The sequence below is a fragment of the Jaculus jaculus genome, chromosome 4 (genome assembly GCF_020740685.1).
Source record: "Jaculus jaculus isolate mJacJac1 chromosome 4, mJacJac1.mat.Y.cur, whole genome shotgun sequence".
Taxonomy (NCBI): Eukaryota; Metazoa; Chordata; class Mammalia; order Rodentia; family Dipodidae; genus Jaculus; species Jaculus jaculus.
In genome coordinates, this window is record NC_059105.1 from 80,516,737 (window position 1) to 80,536,858 (window position 20,122).

General features: G+C 41.8%; 2 protein-coding genes across 8 annotated transcripts in view; one reads left to right on the forward strand and one right to left on the reverse strand.

The window, feature by feature from the left end:
- Positions 1 to 6,036, forward strand: part of Wdsub1 (WD repeat, sterile alpha motif and U-box domain containing 1) — a 46,285-nt gene extending 40,249 nt beyond the window's left edge. For all 3 annotated transcript variants that reach the window (XM_004651867.2, XM_012947369.2, XM_045148433.1), the window contains one exon: positions 5,496 to 6,036. In XM_004651867.2, coding sequence (XP_004651924.1) covers positions 5,496 to 5,653 — 158 coding nt within the window. In that variant the 3' untranslated portion in view covers positions 5,654 to 6,036. The remainder of the gene's footprint in view (positions 1 to 5,495) is intronic.
- A 3,705-nt stretch (positions 6,037 to 9,741) lies between these two features.
- Tanc1 (tetratricopeptide repeat, ankyrin repeat and coiled-coil containing 1) overlaps positions 9,742 to 20,122 on the reverse strand; it is a 255,800-nt gene continuing 245,419 nt past the window's right edge. For all 5 annotated transcript variants that reach the window (XM_045146817.1, XM_012952495.2, XM_045146816.1 and 2 more), the window contains 5 exons: positions 18,748 to 18,880; positions 17,385 to 17,476; positions 14,746 to 14,892; positions 13,376 to 13,476; positions 9,742 to 12,777 (listed from right to left, as the gene is read on the reverse strand). In XM_045146817.1, the coding sequence (XP_045002752.1) occupies positions 11,364 to 12,777; positions 13,376 to 13,476; positions 14,746 to 14,892; positions 17,385 to 17,476; positions 18,748 to 18,880 (1,887 nt within the window). In that variant the 3' untranslated portion in view covers positions 9,742 to 11,363. The remainder of the gene's footprint in view (positions 12,778 to 13,375; positions 13,477 to 14,745; positions 14,893 to 17,384; positions 17,477 to 18,747; positions 18,881 to 20,122) is intronic.

Consider the following 20,122-nt stretch of genomic DNA (forward strand, 5'->3'; position numbering starts at 1 on the left):
CTACAGATGACTGGGCTTCTGTGTGAGAATGAAAATACTTAGTAGCAGAGGCCAGTAAGTTGAAAAGGAGACATAAAGGGTGGAGAAAGGAAGGGAGGAGGATACTTAATAGGTTGATATTGTATATATGTAATTACAATGACTGTAATGGGGAGGTAATATGATTGAGAATGGAATTTCAAACGGGAAAGTGTGGGGGTGGGGAGGGAGGGAATTACCATGGTATATATTTTATAATCATGGAAAATGTTAATAAAAATTAAAAAAAAAAAAAAAAAAAAAAAACACCTTAGTCTATGACAGACATACATTCAAACTACCACAGTATCTTGCTAGAAATTTTCCTATACGTTTATAATGGATAACAAACAGTGTTATTCATTTTAAAAATTGCCATTACTTTCCCAGTATTTTATTAGAGCATTCTGTTTTTTAAAAATACTTATTTATGTGAGTGGGGAATGAATATGGGCATACCAAATCTTCTAGCTGTGGTAAACAAACTACAGACACGTGCATCTGGCTTATGTGGGTTCTGGGGAATTGAGCCTACGTCCTTAGGCTTCACCGGCAAGTGTCTTAACTACTAAGGCATCTCTCCAGCCTCAGTGCATTCTGTTTTTGTTAGCATATTCAGAACTATTTTATTCTCAACTGTAGCTACAACAAATAAAAGTTGTATTTGGTGTGCCCTGTGACGATTTGGTTGTAGGACAGTACTTCCAGTGTGGATGTGCTGTAAGGTAATTCCTACCTGGTTGTTAGTCATTGTTCATTTTTTTTTTTTTTTGCCAATTTTGTGTAATTCTAGAAAATCTTCAGTCATACAGTATATATAAGTGTGCTTGCACACACGTTTGTAGTGCATAATTATTGTTTGTTTTTTGGGTAGGGTCTCTAGCTCAGGTTGTCTTGGAATTCACTATGTAGTCTCAGGGTGGCCATGAACTCTTGGTGGTCTTCCTACCTCTGCTTCCCGAGTACTGGGATTAAAGGGGTATGGCACCATGCCTGGCCTAGTGAATAAATTTTTAATCCTGTTTTTAAATCACTAGTTTAAAAATTATTTAAATATATGTTGTTTTAATTGCTTACATTTTAGTTATAAATTTTCATAAAACTCAGTCATTTTTTCCCTCCAGCTAAATCTTAAGAGTCATTTTGCTATGTTAAAAGGAGAATCAGGTATTTTGACTAAGTTTATAAGAAAGCTGAATGTTAGCAACTTGGCATTGGTTAGGTATTCCTTCCCTCCCTTTCAGATTTATCTGAATATCCACATAAATATTAATTCAGTGGCACTGACTTTTCTGTAAGGATAAACTCATGCATATAATTTGTGATATAAAAACTTACCCAGATCTGATCACTGAGCCACTTTTTCAGTGCTGCTTTATTTATAGGAAGGTCAGGTGTATGGGGAGGCCATGAGGACTGAACGGCTTGAAACCTTACATTAAAATTATCAATTCTCTACACCCATTTCTAGTGTGGGAGGGAGGGAGGGAAAGAGGGAGAGAGAAAGAGAGAATGGGCACACCAGGGCCTCTAGCCATGGCAAATGAACTCCATATGCATGCACCACTTTGTGCATCTGGCTTATGTGGGTACTGGAGAATCGAACCTGGGTACTTGGGCTTTGCTGACAAGCGCCTTAACTGTTAAGCCATTTCTCTGGCTCTCCCTTTTATCAATTACAGAAAACTGTATGTTAAACTTTGGATAACTGAGGTGCCTATGGTGATATGTATATATCATCACAGTGAAAGATTTGGTATTTGCTTAAAGAGGAAATTCAGGTATATTTGACAAGAAATGCTATGTGATGATTGGTAGTTCTAACAACAGGTTATTGAGTCAAGCCTTGTTTCGATATGGGGTAGGAGGAAGAAAGATAACCAGTTAAATATTAAACAGAACAAAATGGACACTGTCTTAGGATATTATTAATCCCCCTTCTTTAAAAGAAGATATTAAGCCGGGTGTGGTGGCGCACGTCTTTAATCCCAGTACTCGGGAGGCAGAGGTAGGAGGATCACCATGAGTTCAAGGCCACCCTGAGACTACATAGTTAATTCCAGGTCAGCCTGGACCAGAGTGAGACCCTACCTCGAAAAAAAAAAAAAAAAAGATATTAGTATAGTACATCGAAAAATGTAAACATTAAGCATGCAAAGAAATTTTGTAAAGCTAGTTACTATAGTGAAAGAATTTGTGACTAATAGAAAAGATTCTGAAATGAGCAAATAGAGTGTAACTGCAATATAAACAAGACAACTGCAGCTAGAAGAAGGGAGAGTCACATACTTACGTAGGAAGATAGAGTCCAGACTCAAGAAAAATAAGGACAGACGATACTTTATAGTACTGGAGACCTTGATTCTCAAGGATTATAACTAGTACTAAGTAGGCAGTCCCCTGTCCACCTTCCATAAAACACAAACAGTGCCCATGGGAGGAGAATGTGCAGTAATATATGTGTGTCCATACCTCAGCCCAAGATCCAAGCAGACAGAACATGAGTCCAATAGAAAGTGTACTTTCTTTCTGAATATGGACTATTCATAAATATTAAGTGTATAAGCACTACAAAATAAGTTATGTTTACTGCAGTGGAATAAAAAAATTATTTTGGACAGATGTTTACGTAGAAAGTTAAATCATGCTGTCTGTTATCACATATAGCTTAGTGGCAAATGAATCAGTTGAGCTTGCAATCTTTCACATAGTAATACCAAGATGCACATAATTTGTCAGTAATAGGTGAGTATGTGGCTAATATGACTGATGCTCAACAAATAGTATTATTAGTAAAATTGAGTACATTTCCCTATTCAAACTATTCTTAAAATGAAAGTAAGACAATGACTATTAAAAATAGGCAAAGAAGCTAAGCATGGTGGTATGTGCTTGTAACCCAGTACTTGGGAGGCAGGAGGATTGCCCTAAATCCAAGATCAGCCTGGGCTATAGTGAAACTGTCTCAAAAAAAAAAAAAAAAAAAAGGCAAAGGATTTGAGTAAACTATTCTACAAATGGCCATATGCACTTGAGAAAGATGCATAGTATCATTAGTCCTCAGGGAAATGCAACCCAGGCTGCACAGAAATCCTACAATCCTGGCAAAGGTGGCTGCAGTTGAAAAGTTGAGAGATGTTGGCAAGAATGTCTGGAATTTTAGGTTGCTGGTGGAGATGAGGAATAGTGTGGCTGTTGAAACCAAAGCTTGGCAGTTTTCCCCAAAATTAAAACATCATTATCAATAGTTCTAAGTATATCCTCATGTTCTTATGAAAGTTGCATACAGATAACAGCACTTAGAATAGCCCAGAGTGGAAACAGTGTCATCATTTATCAACAGATGAATGTATAAATAAAATGTTAGAAAACTGTACAGTACCACATTGTTCATCGTATGATGGAAAAATACTTACATGGAGTACATGCTGAGTCATGCACACACCTGGGCATGGTGATCAGACCTGCAATCCTATCCCACATGGGGGAGACAGATGATGAGGACACCCCCATCTCCAAAACAAACAAAAAACCCACAATGCCCCTGTAAGCAAAGGAACCTTGGAAGCATGCTAAGTCAAAGGAGTGAGGCATAAAAAAAAAACCTATTAACTAAATAAGATTGGAAAGTTTGATATGTCTGAAGAAGGCCATTTCAGAAAGGTCAGTGGTTGCCTCAGGGTGGGGAAAGTGGCTGTATAGGATTTCTTTTTTAAAAAATGAACAGGAATTAAATGGTGATATAGTTGTATAACTCAGAAATGTTTCTACCAAATTACTTAATTTTCTTCTTGAAAGGATAATTCATCTGGTACATGAAATATGAAGGGCAGTCATGGGTAACAGTTACCTGCAGAGAGCATGAGCTGTACCATACGGGCACCATTGGGGAGCTGGGACTATCATAACCTCCTAAGGTCTCCGAGCAGGATACAGGTCTCCAGGGAGCTGAGCTGCCTTACCAGTGTCTGTGAGGGCCAGGATCAAGACAGATTTGGGAGATGATAACCAACCGCTTCTCTCAGATGAGAAACCATGGAGCACAGTGCTGGTAGAAACCCCCACCCTGTTTTCCAGTCTCCCTGTAAGAACCTGCTCAGGATCTAAGGTACTCAGTGCACAGAGCAGGGTGTAGTGTTCATTCTGGGTCAGCACAAAGCATCTGCAGCATTCATTGTGAGAGGCAGCAGTTTAACAAGGCAGCATGTCAGTCAAAACCAAAACATCTAATCTACATTCAGGAACCAATCAGAAAAACTGTCTCAATATGATTTTAGTAAAGTAGCAAGTAGAAGAGAAGTCAGTCACCTTCCTCTGCATGCAAACAAAAACAGTTAAAAGGTTTAACGGGAAGCATTTTACAGTAACAGAAACAAGTGTTAGGAATTTGCAAAATTTACTAAACCTACACGAAGAAACAATAAAACATCCTGGTGAAGAACACCTGAATGGAAGACTTAGTGTCAGTAGTCAGTGTTTCCAGCTTATAAATTCAAAATGACTCTTACACGCCATTTTTTTTCTAGCTACAAAACGTTATTGGATTCTATGTGAAAGTATAAACAAGAATAGCATAAATAACCTGGAAAACAACCATGAAGAAGGCTGCTAGCTCTACCACGTATTAGAACGTGCTATGAAAGCTCTGCCAACAAAAGTGTAGTATTACAGGCACATGAATAGACCAAAAGAAAATAATCCTTAGAAATGCAGGCAGCAGGTTAGAAATCTAGTGAGTGGCGGAGATAGCATTGTAAATAAATGATGTTCTGACAGATGCATAGCCATGTAGACAAAGGGCAAAACTGGGCCTTTTCCTCATGTTACATATTTAATTCCATATGATTCAGAAATCTTAACATCAAAAGAACCTTTTAAGTCCCAGAAGGAAATGTAGGTGAGTAAAGTTTTCCTAACTAGGACTCAAAGAAACATGGATAAAATATTAATATTTCATATATGTGTATATATAACAAAATCTTCCTTAGAGGACATGTAATAAAAATATTTAAGTTTAGTTCACAGGAAAAAGGAAGACTGGCCCCGTTGTGGGAAAAAAAAAAATGGCTACATACCTGACATACTACCCAGATTGCTAACACCAGGAGTTTGGCATCATGTTCTGTTGGTGATGTTATAGCAAAGACAACATTCTCAAAGCCAATGCTAGTAAGCACTATGAAAGTAAACCAGCTAATATTGAAGCCACAAGGTTAATGGTCGGTATAAGACAGTAATGATGCATCAGATTTCAATAAAACACCAATAAATGGTTTATGATTCATACAGCTTAATCCAGGCTTACGTAACACATGTGCAATGGTAAAAACCAGTAGCTGTGGCAGCAATTTTTTGAGAGTATACAGTACAGACATGGCAAGAAAATCACTTGGATCCCAGGTTGGCACCATAGCAATGGAATTTTCATACTTTGTTTAACTAATTTTAACTTCCCTTCCCTTCATGTACTTTTTTAGATGGCTATTCCTATGAAAAGGAAGCAGTGGAAAACTGGATCAGCAAAAAGAAGCGTACAAGTCCCATGACAAACCTGGCTCTCCCTTCATTGGTACTTACCCCAAACAGGACTCTGAAAATGGCCATCAACCGATGGCTAGAGACACATCAAAAATAAACATGCTGGCTGGAGAGATGGCTCAGCAGCTAAAGGCAAATGCTTGCAGAGCCTGCCATATAAAGCTGGATATGCTTGGCAAGAAGAGACTTTGGCATGCCCATACACACACATATGCACATGCAAATCAAACTTCAAACCGTTGTTTGTATTGTATTAGATGTACTTTTTCAGTGATGTCATTTGAGTGATTCAAGGGTAAGTACTAAGCAAGCATTATAAAAGCAAAACAGGAAAAAGACAAGTGTTAAATTTGATTACTTACAAAAATTAATCTTCATTCTTTAAAGCATGAACTTAACATCTAACATTTTTACTATAAAAGGTTTTTTTGTATTAGTGGGGGAAAATGAATAGAAATAAAGCTTTATTATGACTTTAAATTGTAATGACTAAATTATTTTTTTTAACTTGAGAGCGAGAGAGAGAGAGAGAATGGGTGCGCCAGGGCCTTCGGCCACTACAAATGAAGTACAGATGTGTGTGCCCCTTGTGTGCATGTGAAGTATTGCGTGCTTGTGTCACTGCATCTGGCTTACGTGGGACCTGGATATTTGAACATGAATTCTTAGGCTTTGTAGGCAAGCACCTTAACTATTAAGCCATCTCTCCAGCCCCTAAATTTCTGCTTAATAGGTTATATCCCATCCTTTTCACAGTCTGAAATACATAATGCACAAATATTTCTATCCCAGATAACAGCTATATGTTTGATAACGCTTAGAAACCTTTGTAATAAAACTTACAGCAAAGTAATTAATAGTTTCTGATTAAATGAAGAAAGTTACTTCAAATATGCTGAACACAACTTTGTTGGAATCTAAATTTATATAATAGAATATTTTCCTCCACCGTTCAAGCCCAGGTCAATAAATTGACCCTGCTGAAATATATCAAGTGTTAAACTAGCCTCTTTATAAGATTTAGAATTCTTTAAGTTCTCGCTTAAAGCCACTGTTGCCATCCTAAGTAATGCCCACTCAGAAGAAAAGTTCAAGTTCAGGGAGGGAATTGGCTCTGACCTCTGACATACCTGGCCTAAGCTTTTGGCCAGCGTGGGAATCAATGAGTTTTCTGAAATGTAATGGCAAGGGCAGGCACCCAGTCACCGTCTTTATCCCTCAGTGCACAACCAACCCCCAAACTCTCTGCAATTGTCCAAGAATAGTAAAATTCAGAAATAAAAGAGGGGAAACAATGTAAGTACACTTTTGGGAGGGGGTTCAAGGTAGGGTCTCATTCTAGCTCAGGCTGGCCTGGAATTCACTAGGTAGCCCCAGACTGGCCTCAAACAGTGATCCTCCTACCTCTGCTTCCCATGTTGGGATTAAAGGCATGCACCACCATTTGCAGCTTAAATACACCTTTTAATCTTGCATCACACAGAAATGTTTTTTAAAATGTTATTTGCAAGGAAAGAGAGAATAGGCACACCAGGACCTTTAGCTGCTGAAAACATTCAAGATGTGTGCCCTCCTTTATGCATCTGGCTTTACATGGGTACTGGGGGACTGAACCCAGGGTCATTGGGCTTTGCAAGCTAGCACCTAATGGCTGAGCCATCTCTCCAGCCCAAATATTGTGTTTTATAAACAGTTAATATAGTATATGGTCACAGAAAGTTGGTCAGCTACAACAAAATGTCCTTTCTTTGTCCTTATTGTTTTATAAGATTTTTATAGCTTAATAGATTATTGATCTATTTCTTTTGTGTCATAGGTGAAGTCTACAATCTATTGTAGAAAGTAATTTTTTTTTAGACTAGATATACTTGCATTCTTCTTACTGCACACACGAGTTTGGAGGTTTTTAAAATTTGTTCTGTAAAGAAACTTATGCTAACATTTGTAATATAATTTTTTAACATTCAAAGAACCCACCATTGGACCAAGTATCTTTTTTTAAATATTTATTTATTTATTTATTTATTTGAGAGCGACAGACACAGAGAGAAAGACAGATAGAGGAAGAGAGAGAGAATGGGCGCGCCAGGGCTTCCAGCCTCTGCAAACGAACTCCAGATGCGTGCGCCCCCTTGTGCATCTGGTTAACGTGGGACCTGGGGAACCGAGCCTCGAACCGGGGTCCTTAGGCTTCACAGGCAAGCGCTTAACCGCTAAGCCATCTCTCCAGCCCCCAAGTATCTTTTTGATTTTAGTAGTTATAGACTCACTGGATATTGACTAGCTTTTACATAAAAATTACTAAGACAATTGCTGTAAGGCACTATTAGAAAGCATAGTTGAAAAATAGTTTTTTTTTAATGTATTCAAGGTTCTTCTCTCATTTCTTGTGGGAAAAAAAAATTCATGAAAAGCTGGAGAGATGGTTTAGCGGTTAAGGTGCTTCCCTGCAAAGCCAAAGGACCCAGGCTCAATTCCCCAGTACCCACATAAGCCAGATGCTCAAGGGGATGCATGCACCTGGAGTTCATTTGCAGTGGCTAGAGGCTCTGGCGTGCCCATTCTCTATTTCCTCTCTATTGCTCTCTCATTACGTGCAAATAAATAAATTTTAAAAAAGAATAAAATGCATGAAAACAAATTTCCCAAATTGAAGCACCTGTTTTATATAAACAGGCAAACCAAACCCTTTTTCATGCAAGTAAGTAAAAACCATACTCAAGACTTTCTACAGAAAGGGTATAGACTCAGCCTTTTTGCTGAATGCTCAGGCCCATGTGGGAGCAGTGTGTAGCAAGCACCCTTGGACCCAGAGCATCTCAACTGACTATGTAACGAGACTATATCAAGATCATAACGTTGTCAATGCCACTCATGCTGGCTGCTTTATAGGAAAGTGAGACAAGAATTATGTGATACCCAGTAATAACCCCCAGTCCATTTTCCATTTTCTTTCATTGTACCCTTTATGTATATATATATTTATTTTTTTTTAAATTATTTATTTATTTATTTGAGAGCTACAGACACAGAGAGAAAGACAGATAGAGGGGGAGAGAGAGAATGGGCATGCCAGGGCCTCCAGCCTCTGCAAACGAACTCCAGACGCATGCGCCCCCTTGTGCATCTGGCTAACGTGGGACCTGGGGAAGCGAGCCTCGAACCGGGGTCCTTAGGCTTCACAGGCAAGCGCTTAACCGCTAAGCCATCTCTCCAGCCCTGTATATATTTAAAGAAGGACTGGACGTAGCTTTCTTAAGCTCCTAGCAATAACAATAAACAGACAATAAACCTAAATTTGTATTGAGCTTCAGATTCCAACTGATTTTTATCAAGATACAAGAGCTTAATATTTACTCTCATATTGCTATGAAACAAATATGTGGGCATAAAGACAAATATTTTTAACTGAAAGATAAGACAAATTTGTTGGAAAACCCAACTGTGTTAATGTACAATAAAGGGTTTTCTAAAATTTATTTATTGAGAAAGGGGGGGAGAGAGAGAAATGGAGTGAGAGAGAATGACAACAGGCACTCGAGGCCCTCTAGCCACTGCAAACGAACTCCAGAGCATGTGTTGCCTTGTGCCTCTGGCTTACATGGGTACTGGGGAATTGAATCTGGGTCTTTAGGCTTCACAGGCAAGCTCCTTAACCACTAGGCAGTCCCTACAGCCCCCAAAAGATGGCTATTTTAATGCTTTTTTGAAAAAAAAATTACTTATTTGAGAAAGAGGCAGATATGAGAGAGAATGGGAATGCCACAATCTCTAGCCACTGTGAATGAACTCCAGACGCATGTACCACCTTGTACATATGGCTTTAGGTGGATATGGGAGAAGCAAACCTGGGTCCCTTGGTTTTGCTGGCAAGTGCCTTAACTACTAAGCCATCTCTCCACCAACCAAAGTGTTCTGAGAGTTACAGTATTAAATATAATCCTGTGGCCAGACAGGGCACAATTAGTATAGATTGCTTTCCCCCAGGCTTCCTTCCTATGTATGGCCAAAAGATCAGTGATGATCCTGGAATATTTTAGAATTTCTAGAAGTTACCACCCTTATGCAATGAAACATGCCACAGGAAGTATATAAAAAGTGCTTTTCACTAGTTAGGATCACAAAATAAGGCAGGTAACTATTATGATATTGTTTACTTACCCATTCAATCAAATGCCAGCCAAGTGTATTAATAGTCTTTATTCCATATGGAAAATTACAGTAGTTGTGCAGAAACAAAACTACATAACAAAGAGTAGGACTCACAAATCTTAAAAGAAAATAATAAATAAGCCATAGTAATTGTAGAGCTTATTGAAAGCCTATAAAAATGGTATAGCTTTTTGTACAAAGCACACTGTACACAATACAGGAATAAACACTGAATGACACTGTAAGGTTCCTATTTGTACAAAACCTTCATGACGTTCACAGAAACTTCATAACAAGTATTCATTTTGAAAACATTCTGCAAATATAGAACTTCCTTCTCCCCAATTCTAGAAAATAAATTTCACATCAACATTATAAAATACAGCCCCCACCTCTCTCAAACCAGCATTTTAACACCCTCCAATAACACAATTTTTGTATAAAAATACCTTAAACCAAGGTTCATTCCTGTACCTTATCTTTACAGATGAATAATACATCAGTTTGGACTTGGGTAGCACCTCAGAGGTGTTAAGATAAAGTGCTGTACTGCTATACTGTTAACATGCCGTAATTCCATGATTCAGTGCAAGAACCAGCATGGACAATGCTTCCAAAGAACATGCAAATAGTGACCAGGGTTTGTGGTTTGTCTTTAGACTAGCCGCTTTTGAGTTATATTTACAAGACTCAATAAAACTGGGTAACTATTTAATATATACAACATGTGACTCTGAAGTGATGATTGTATAATGAACGAAGCAAAAACCAACCATGCCTTAAATATGGAGCTTAACCACTTTCCTTAAGGACTTTGGAAGGTTTGCTTCAGGAACTTTATTACTATTAATGCACTTTTGGAACCAGCTGAGAGCTAATTATAAACACTACTAAGAATACTCGACTTTGCACTTGAGCATGAATCTGACCTGAACACCAATTACAAGTCTAAATAGCTTATCCTGTCTCCACAGATCAAAAACATCAGGAAGCATAAATACCAATCCAAAGAAGGTGCTATAAGAAGTATTCTGAAGAGCTGTAACACAGGAAGAAGTGTCTTGTTCCTTTGTAATGGGTATGAGGGGATGATACCTGGGTATTTTGCTTAGAGAGGAAAAAAAATCAGCTGTTTATCATCACATTTACATTCGGGTCCTAATTTATACTTACATTATAAATTGTGATTTAACCGAATGGAACTGTAACTTTAAAATTTTTCCATTGTTTTCCAGAATACATATCTGGATATTACATCATGAATTTAAACATCACTTTTTTAGCAATGAACTTTTTTTCCCCCCTGTAAGTAAATGCTAGGATTTTACACATAGCAAAAGCTTAAAGAAAACCAAATAATTCCCTAACAGAGAAGCAAGAGTTAATGTTTTCTTGGCTGTCTTAAATTTTTAACTTGATAGGTATAAGCTATTTGTAGTTTTTAATTCTGTTTAGTATTTTTACTTATGGGTAACTTCTAGCTACTTATTAAAGAAGCTTTATCCTACATTTTCCATATGTCAGTGGCATCAGATCTACCCCAGAGGGGGTGATATATGGCTACAAAGTGATTGTTATGATTAAAAAATAAAATATTTATTTACCAGCACGAGCCAAATGAGCTGTTCCAAATTCTACAATCTGGCTCTTAAGGCTTACACATTTGATTCTATGAATGATCGCTTTGGTTTCGCTGATGTGAGGTGACTCCTGTGGGCTTCACTGCTGATGTGAGGCGGCTGCTTGGAGATGCTTTCCTGGTACAGATGAGACACACTCTTGGTTATCCTGCTGTCTTGACAGTGGACTGGAATTTGGCACTTGTTTTCCTCAAGCTCCTTCACCTGGGCCCCATTGTGGACACTGCCACTCAGCGGGGAAACAGCACAGGGCTTGGCTTGGGTGGAATATCCTGACTTGAGACAGGGCTTCTCAGAGTTAGAGGACTGCAGGCCAGCTGCAGTGGCTGTGTTTGTCAGCAGCCCCTCTCCCACCTGACAGTGCCAGGTACGGCCTGGAGGGTTGTTCTGTTGCTGCTGGAACCTTGCCGTCTTGTCCATGATGCCCATGAATGGGGTATTGCGGGGCCTGTGTTCGGCAGTACCCCCCTGCACCTGGCTTATACCTTTGTCTTTAATTCGAGCATCTGCTCCTTGGACTTTGAAGCCATCTGAAAAACTACTGCTTGAAGTCAAACTACTGGTTGAACTTGACATCTTTATGCTGCTAGATGGAGAACCAGAAGAGCCCGAGCTGCTGAGGGAGGCTGGGTATCGCACGTCACTGCAGCTCACTGGTGCACCCTGGCTCGGAGGGGCTGCATCTGTCGCCACAGAGGCATGAGACAGAAGCCTCTCTGCAGCTTTGACCTTGCTTGGTAAAGGATATGCGGTGCCACCCTCACTGCGCTGCTGTGAGCCCAGTCGATCCGTAAAGTGGCCACAACCAGCTCCTATAGTAAAGGGACCTCCCTCTAGATGCTGATTTCTGTTCCCAGCAGGAGTGGCAGGGATTCTACCCGGCATGGGGCTCTGGGGAGGATTCTGAGAGGACACTTGTATCTTTGTGCTGCTGTTTCTCATGCCAGACTGTCCAGAACCCAGGTGCTGGTTGGTCTTCACAATCTGTGCCTGTTTTGTGGGCTGCATAACCAGACCTGGCTGAGCAACTGTCTCCCTGAGGGGCTTGCTGATGCCTGCCCTGCTTGGTGGTGATACTGGCCTGCCTTTGGACTGTAACCCTTCTTGAAGGTTTCGGATATATGGGGAAGGGACAGATGAGGGTGGCTGGGATCTGGGGATGGGGGAAATGGATTCCTCCTGAGGGGAGGTCTCTTCCTCTTCAGCCTCCTCAAGAGGGAAGTGATTGTTCAGTCCAGGTGTTGGGGTGTCCTCTTCGTTATCTGAGTCATTGGGTGGGGCTGGCAGTGGGCCCTGCTGTTTTTGCTGCTGGGTCCTCTGGAGCTGCTTGCATTCCTCTTCCACACGGGCCAGAAGCCTCTTGATTTCCTGATTGGTAGGACAGAGTTTCACTGCTTCCTGCAAGTCAGCCAGAGCTGCCACAAATTGCCTTTGTATAAAAACACAAGATGTGATTAGACGCCACAGGAGAGCATGCTCTGAGTGTAACTTCTCAAAATGGCTGCTCAAAGGAGAGGGAAAGTGGGCCAAGTGAGGTCTGAGTACTTGTTCAGTTCTGTTCAGCCCAGAGTTGGCTGGCAAAGTGCTAGTGCTGAGTTCTAATCCACTGTGACCCTGGGTCCCTGCTCTACCTGGAAAGCCCCCTGGGCTGGGAATGAGGGTGTAGCAGACTTCTGTCCATATTACCTTCCTCTAGCCCTCATTCTGCCCCTAACTCAGTAATCAGACACAGCCCTCCCCGTACTGCCGCAGACTGTTAGTCTCACTGAAATATGAACCAGCCAGGTGCTCTGTGCTGCAGTAGAAGTCTCAGCTGATAGAGGGTGCACAGGGATACTTACTGGGATGCTAAGAGGACAAAAGATTAGCTGATAGTAATTCCCATGACCATGTCTTTTAAAAGCTACTTTTAAAAAAAGCTATTTTGTATGGAAAGGTATGAGAGTCATGTGAATGGCCCTGATGAAGTAAAACTTCACCAAACTCAGCGCTAGGGCATGCAGTCATGTGGGTGACCCCAACGGTACCTGCTATTCCTCTTTGCTCTTGCTCTGGCATAAAAGGCTTCATAGGACTTGGGCTTCAATTCCAGAGCCTTGGAAGCAAATTCTTCTGCCATGCCGAAGTCCTGGTATTAACAGTTAAAGACCTGAGTCAGAAGCAGCACTGAAACAAGGTGGCTGGCTGAGTTCTAGAAGGGTAGCAGGGTACCGGGACAGAATGAGAGGGGTGATGGGCAAGGATGCTTTCCTGTTTGTCATGACTTAAAGTTCAATAATCACATCTTATCCTTATGGATCTCGCCCAGAAGCAGCAGTTCAGACTCAGGGGAGAGAACACACAGTGTTCTGGGGAAATAGTTCAGTGGGTAAAGGGCTGGCTGCTCAAGCATGAAGACCTGAATTCAAATCCCCAGTGCCCACATAAATGCTGGGCATGGTGCCGCACACCTGTCATCCCAGCTGTCTAGCCCAACAGTGAGCCCTAGGTTCAGTGCAAGACCCTCTCTCAAAAATAAGGTGGAGAGCAACTGAGGAAGTTACCCAGTCAACCTCTGGTCTCCACACATGAACACATGTACTTGCACATGCACGTGTGCAGCCACGCATGAACACGTACACGCACACACATGCCAGTGGAAGAGATGCATGTAGGATGCACGTGATGGGAGAAGAGCGCAGCGGAGCCTGCGGTGGTGCACATGTGCATGCACCCATCTACTGCACCTGCGAGGCAGAAGGTACCCGTTTGGGAGCGGGGAGTCAGGTTGGACAGGAGAGTATGAAATTTAAAAATCAAGTAAGAGCCAGGCATGACGGTGCACACCTCTAATCCCAGCACTTGGGAGGTAGAGGTAGGAGGACTACTGTGAGTTTGAGGCCATTTTGAGACTACATAGTGAATTCCAGGTCTGCTTGGGCTACAGCGAGACCCTACCTTGAAAAACCAAAAACAAACAAACAAACAAAACAAAACCCTTATATAGTCAAACAAACAAACAACAACAATAACAAAAAAACTTAAAAAAAATCAAGCAGGAAGAAATACAATGCATCTACTAGAGATAAATTCTGAGCTAACTACCACTAGTAATAAATTAACTAGTTACCAGCAGGCTCTCTGAGCAAACCTAAGGACCACACGGCAGGCAGATTAGAAGAGACATTTGTGTTGGACTTCTGTGTGAACTTGGGAAGAGGATAGCTTGCATATGCATATTACTGAAGCAGAAGAAACTAAACCCAAGCCTATCCTATCAATATCATGGGTGGTGCCTGAGAACTACAGTTTCCAAAAGTAACCCCAAGTCAGCGAGTGGTCCCAGGATCTGGCCTGGGGATGGCTGGCTTTCATCCACTGCCAAAGAACTGGGTTGGGATGATGACTCCTGGCTTACATTGGTTTTCCTTCGGCATCGAGACAAATTGAGATACAGGGAAACTCTTAGCTCATTGAATGGTCTGATGTCTTCCCCAAATCCTTCTCGAGGAAACTTCCTTAGGGCATACTGGTACCTCTGGGCTGCTTCCTTCATCTTCCCTTTCTAGAATTTAAAAAAAAAAAAAATCACACAATTTACCATTTTCCTGAGGATCCAACATGGCCACCCCATGCAGAAGACTCATGTGGAAGCATCACAGGATCCCAGTGTGAGCACGCTCAGGCCTCACCGTCTTCATGTGTGCCAGCAGCACGTGACCACGTGGTAAGGAAAGGAGGGCTTTACAAGAAGGCATCTGTAAACTGCTAAATAGGTGACTATCCATTTTACTGTATCAAATTTTCTCAGTTATATGTTTTAAAAGTCACTTCAACAACCACCTCTCTTCTAAAGATATTTTAATGGCAAGTATAATAGAAATCAGATGAAAAAATGATGCAGTTTCTAAGGCAGGTGGAGTCTGGTGGGTAAACCTGGAACTTGTTTCAGAATAATAATTTTTCTTTTAAGAAGCAATAAAGAACAAGCTTTAAAAATCAGAGCAGCACATCATTCTCAAGGCTCAAGAAATCCATTTGCTCAGTCAGCCCCACTGCACAGCGGGTGGACAGCCTGTTGAAAATGGCTTGGCATTTCTGACATAATTGCCTACCAAAATCCATATTAAAACTACTTCAAAGCCACAACAATACACACTCTGAACTCAATTTCAAACTGATTCCAAGCTGGGAACCCTGCTGGGTCATGCTATATGCCTAGGTATTTGTTACTATGAAAAAAAAAAAAATGAAAAGTCTTACAACATAACAAAGATAGCTGCTGGCTAGTACAAAGGATTAAACTAGTCACAATTATGTGTTTTTTCTCTTTAGTCTTTTAATTCTACCTAGTTCCAGATCTGGAAGAGTTGTGAGCTATGTAAATGGCCTGCATTTCCACCTTAACTTGGGGTACAGACTACAGCTTGCAGGCCTGGATTTACAACCAGGGTGTTCTGTGGACACAGCCGTGCTCCTGCACCTGAGGCGCCGTGCTGCTCTGGCCCTACCACCGCAGGCTGCAAGCGAGGAATCTGCGATGCCTAAAACACATGCAATCTGCCTTTCACAGATCTAAACTGATTTTTCATTTTGGAAAACTTACAGTCAAATTTACTAATCTGTAAATCATAGTTCCATTTCTGAGGAAAAGTGGGGAAGGACAGGAGAGATGGCTTAGCAGTTACGGTGCTTGCCCGTGAAGCCTAAGAACCCAGAATCGACTCCCCAGTACCCATGCAAAAGGTGCACGTGTCTGGAGTTTGTTTGTAGTGGCTAGAGGCCCTGGTGTGCCCATTCCATTCTTTCTCTCTTCCTCTTTCTCACTCAAAAAAAAAAAAAAAAAAAAAAAAAAAAAAAAAAAAAAAAAGATTAAAGTAGGGGAAATTTAACAGGTTCCTGAAACTCAACATTGCATATTGCCTACTATGACATAAACAATTTCTCTAAAAACACTTTGAAAACCCCAAGGTTTAAAGAGGAAAAACTAAAGAGCTGAGGGGGGCAGGTTCATCAGTGGTATAGCCACTGGCAAGTTGCTCATTCCATGATAAACTTCCACCCATGATTACTCAAGCAGCCCTAACTTAATGTGATAGGTTTAAATGGCATGAAGGGCTTGAGACATGGCTTAGTGGTTAAGGCACATGCCTGTGAAACCTAAAAACCCAAGTTCAATTCTTCAGGTCCCACATAAGCCAGATGCACATGGTGGCGCATGCGTCTGGAGTTCATTTGCAGTGGCTAGAGGCCCTGGTGTGCCTTTTCTCTCTCTCTCTCCTTGTCTCTGTCTTAAATAAATAAAAAAATAGGCATGAAAAGTAAGATGGATGTTAGTGAGAGGAGGAGGGGTTAAGAGAGAGTAATTGGGAGGAATAAGATCAAAATAAGTCATATTTCATAAGAAAAATAAATAAATCATTAAAGAAGAAAGAGTAAAGGCTTAGAAATTGAAAGGCTTTTCTCCTGGAAATGTCTCAGGGTATCTGTCCTTTTGTACATATCTCATGCCCGTGCCCAGTGTGCTCTGAACTCTGAGGCCCAGGGACATCCTGTTATGTGCAGCTGACCTAAATAAAGGTGACCCTCCTTCACACAGTGGCTTCAGACAGGAAGTCACAGTCTCTGCCTCAAGTGTTAGTTCAGAAACAAGTGTTCTCAAGCACAAGGAGATGTGCTTTCCTATTAGGATTCTTCTGTTAAGAAATTAAAGGAGAGCCCAGTGTGGTGGTGCACACCTTTAATCCCAGCACTTGGGAGGCAGAGGTAGAAGGATCACTGTGAGTTCGAGGCCATCCAGGGACTACATAGTGAATTCCAGGTCAGCCTGAGATAGACTGACACCCTACCTTGAAAAAACAAAACAAAAAGAAAAGAAAAAAAGAAATTAAAGGAACCCTGGGCAAGAAGCCAGGTTAGAGGTTAGCATCTTTTGGGACTTCCAGGACCACTAAGTCTTTGCTGAGTGCAGGGGCACGGCACAGCCATGGCCATCCAGTGACAAACTAACACGTCGGAGTCAGTTAAAATAGCACAGAAAGGGGCAATATTACTTACTTTGTACATTACATTTCCTTCCTCCATTAATTTCTGTAAAAGTATAATCAAAATATCAGGTTTGGAAGTGGCCATCGCCCAAGCAGCATTTCCTGTAAAATAAACATGCTGTCAGAGGTGCTTCCGAGGTCCCAAAGGAAGCAGTGCCTCTCTGGCTCCCGCAGCTGCTTAGCCCGCTGCAAGGCCCACTACTAGGGTGTCTTGGGCTTCTGGCAGCAATAGGACGGCAGGGAGCTGGTTTAACTTCCCACTCATTTTGTGCTCAACCAGCCACAGGTGAGGAACGGTGACTGTAAAATCTGCCCTAATTGCTCTGCTGATGAAAAGAAATGAAAAGGTTCACCCTTCTTCTCCGAAAGGGATTTGAAAGAAAGAAAACCAGGCCTCAGAACAATCTTCCCTGCTCTCTGTACCTTTGTGACAGTTGGCAGGGGAGGCTGCTGTCCTCAAGGCCCCCACGGCCGTACCCTTGGTTTACTATGAGGCATCTTAGCTTGGGTCCCATGTCTCGTCTCTGCCCAGCTTCTCTCCTGGCCTAGCAAGCTTGTCTCCAGCCTTCCTCTGAGCAGTTGGGGTCCTGCAGAGAGGTGTGCTGGGGAGCTCAGCTCTGGAGGAGACCACAAGTCACACAGGCAGCTCTTTCCTTACTATGACCTTGGGATACTATCTAGCTCCCCTGTGCCTTGGTTTTCTCACGGAAAATGATGGCATCGCCACAGGCTACACCATCAAGGTGAACTGGGAAACTGCTGAGGCCAGTTCCTGATACTGTTAATTGCTTACTGTTGGGCCAGCAGTCCTCTGCCCAGATCTGCTCATGGCCAGAGGGCCTGCCTATCAAACCAAAACAGGGCGCTCGTTGCTCCTGCACACACATTGAGTATGTTAAACTCCAGCCAAGTACACAGGTGGTCCTCTACATGATATTGTCAACTTCTCCTTCACAACAGTGATGTTTGGGTCACCAACACTCCAACAGGCTGCCCACAATGACCCCAGAGCTGGGAATGTTAGTCTTGTCACTCCTCAGGAGCATTTGGGGCAGTCTGAGTTCCTGATGCTCAGCCCACTTGCGATTAGTCTTAAGTCTAACTGTTGCCTGGTGAGTTCTGATCACATGTGATTCTAGGCTGTCCCTCCATTTTAGTCCCTGCTCTCTACTCACCTGGCAAGAATGTCATAAGCAATTTCAGTATTTTGGATGACGGTGATTAAGTGAGATGGATGACAAAGAGAGGGGTGGGGAAATGGGATGGGTGAGAGGGAGAGAAAAACCTGACTTCTTTCTTGCTCTGGAAAGGTGATTTTTATGTCCCTGCAGTCCTAAAGTCTCTTGTGCTGAACTGAGACAGGCTTCACTGACCTAGTTTGGCTCCTTTTCTGAGCAGTGTAACCACTACGGAGGTGTTGCGACAGCCGATGGCTCTGTCCAAGGGGCGCATTCCACTGTGGTCCACATGCTCGATCACAGCTCCCTTCTCAACCAGGTACAGCACCTGCGGTAGTGGGAGAGCAGAGCTGTGAGAAGCAGCACTGTTAGGAGGGTGGCCACTTCCCACGTCCACCCTCTGATTTGGGGGCTGGCCTTCTTAGCTTTATTCCCATCACAGATGCCTCTGGCTATTAGGAATCCTTGTGGAAACGAAGTTGACATGACATCCAGGAGAGAGCCAAAACCTCCTGTTCAAGTGACTGCTGTCACATGCTTCCAAGGAGGGCCTGCTGGGTACAGACATGTTTGTGCCCAGGTGCATGATCTGCCTCTCTGGCCACACTTCCTAGGCTATAGGACATCCAGTCACCTTTCCATCTTATTAATTTAGCAGAAAGCTTCCACGATAAACTCTAGCAATGGGCACTCCAGAAACACAGATCCCATAGGGCCAGGTATGACAAGTTCCCAAGATTAGCAGCCTAGGATCAGATAGCCTAGTGTAATTCATCTTAAAGTTCAAGAAAGAGACTTAATGACGATTTAGACACTGAAGCTGGCCAGTTGAGGCTGGCTATGATAAATACCTGTCATGTGCAGTAAAGAGGAAATAAGAAAAATCACTTTGTCCACTCAAAGTTTTCTACTGATTGGAAAGGAAATCTGTCACCAGTTTAGATGTTCGTGTGTATGAAGGACATGTTTTCTATCAGCCCACCAAGTATCAAAATGATACTAGAGGGTTAAGAGCTGGTCTAGAATATGAACCAGACAACACCAGCAGCCACACGAAATGAACAAGTGAATTGAGGACTTAAAAACACAGTTCTCCAACACTGACATACAAATGTGTGAAAAGAGGATCCATTTCACTAATCATTAGGGGAACGTAAATCAAAACCATATCAAGATCATCAACTCACACCTTATCTTAGAAAAAAAAAAGGTGTTCCTAAAGATGTGAAGAAACTGGAACCTTTTAATGAGAATGAAAATGACAGCTGTTGTGGAAGAGGCTTTGTGAAAAGTTAAAACAAGAATTACTGCCGGGCGTGGTGAGGTGCACCCGCAGTCCCAGCGCGTGCAAGGCAGAGGCAGGACAACCAGGAGTGCCAGGCCAGCCGTTACTATGTGAGGCTAGCTCAAGAATTCAAAAGAATGACCATATGATTTGGTAATTCCATCTTCAAATATATAGCCAGAAAGATGAAAAACAGTATCTTTTTAAAGAGATATTTATCCACTGACAGATTGGTTACTGATGGGTGAATGGATAAACAGAACATCGAACAAATCTTCATAGCTG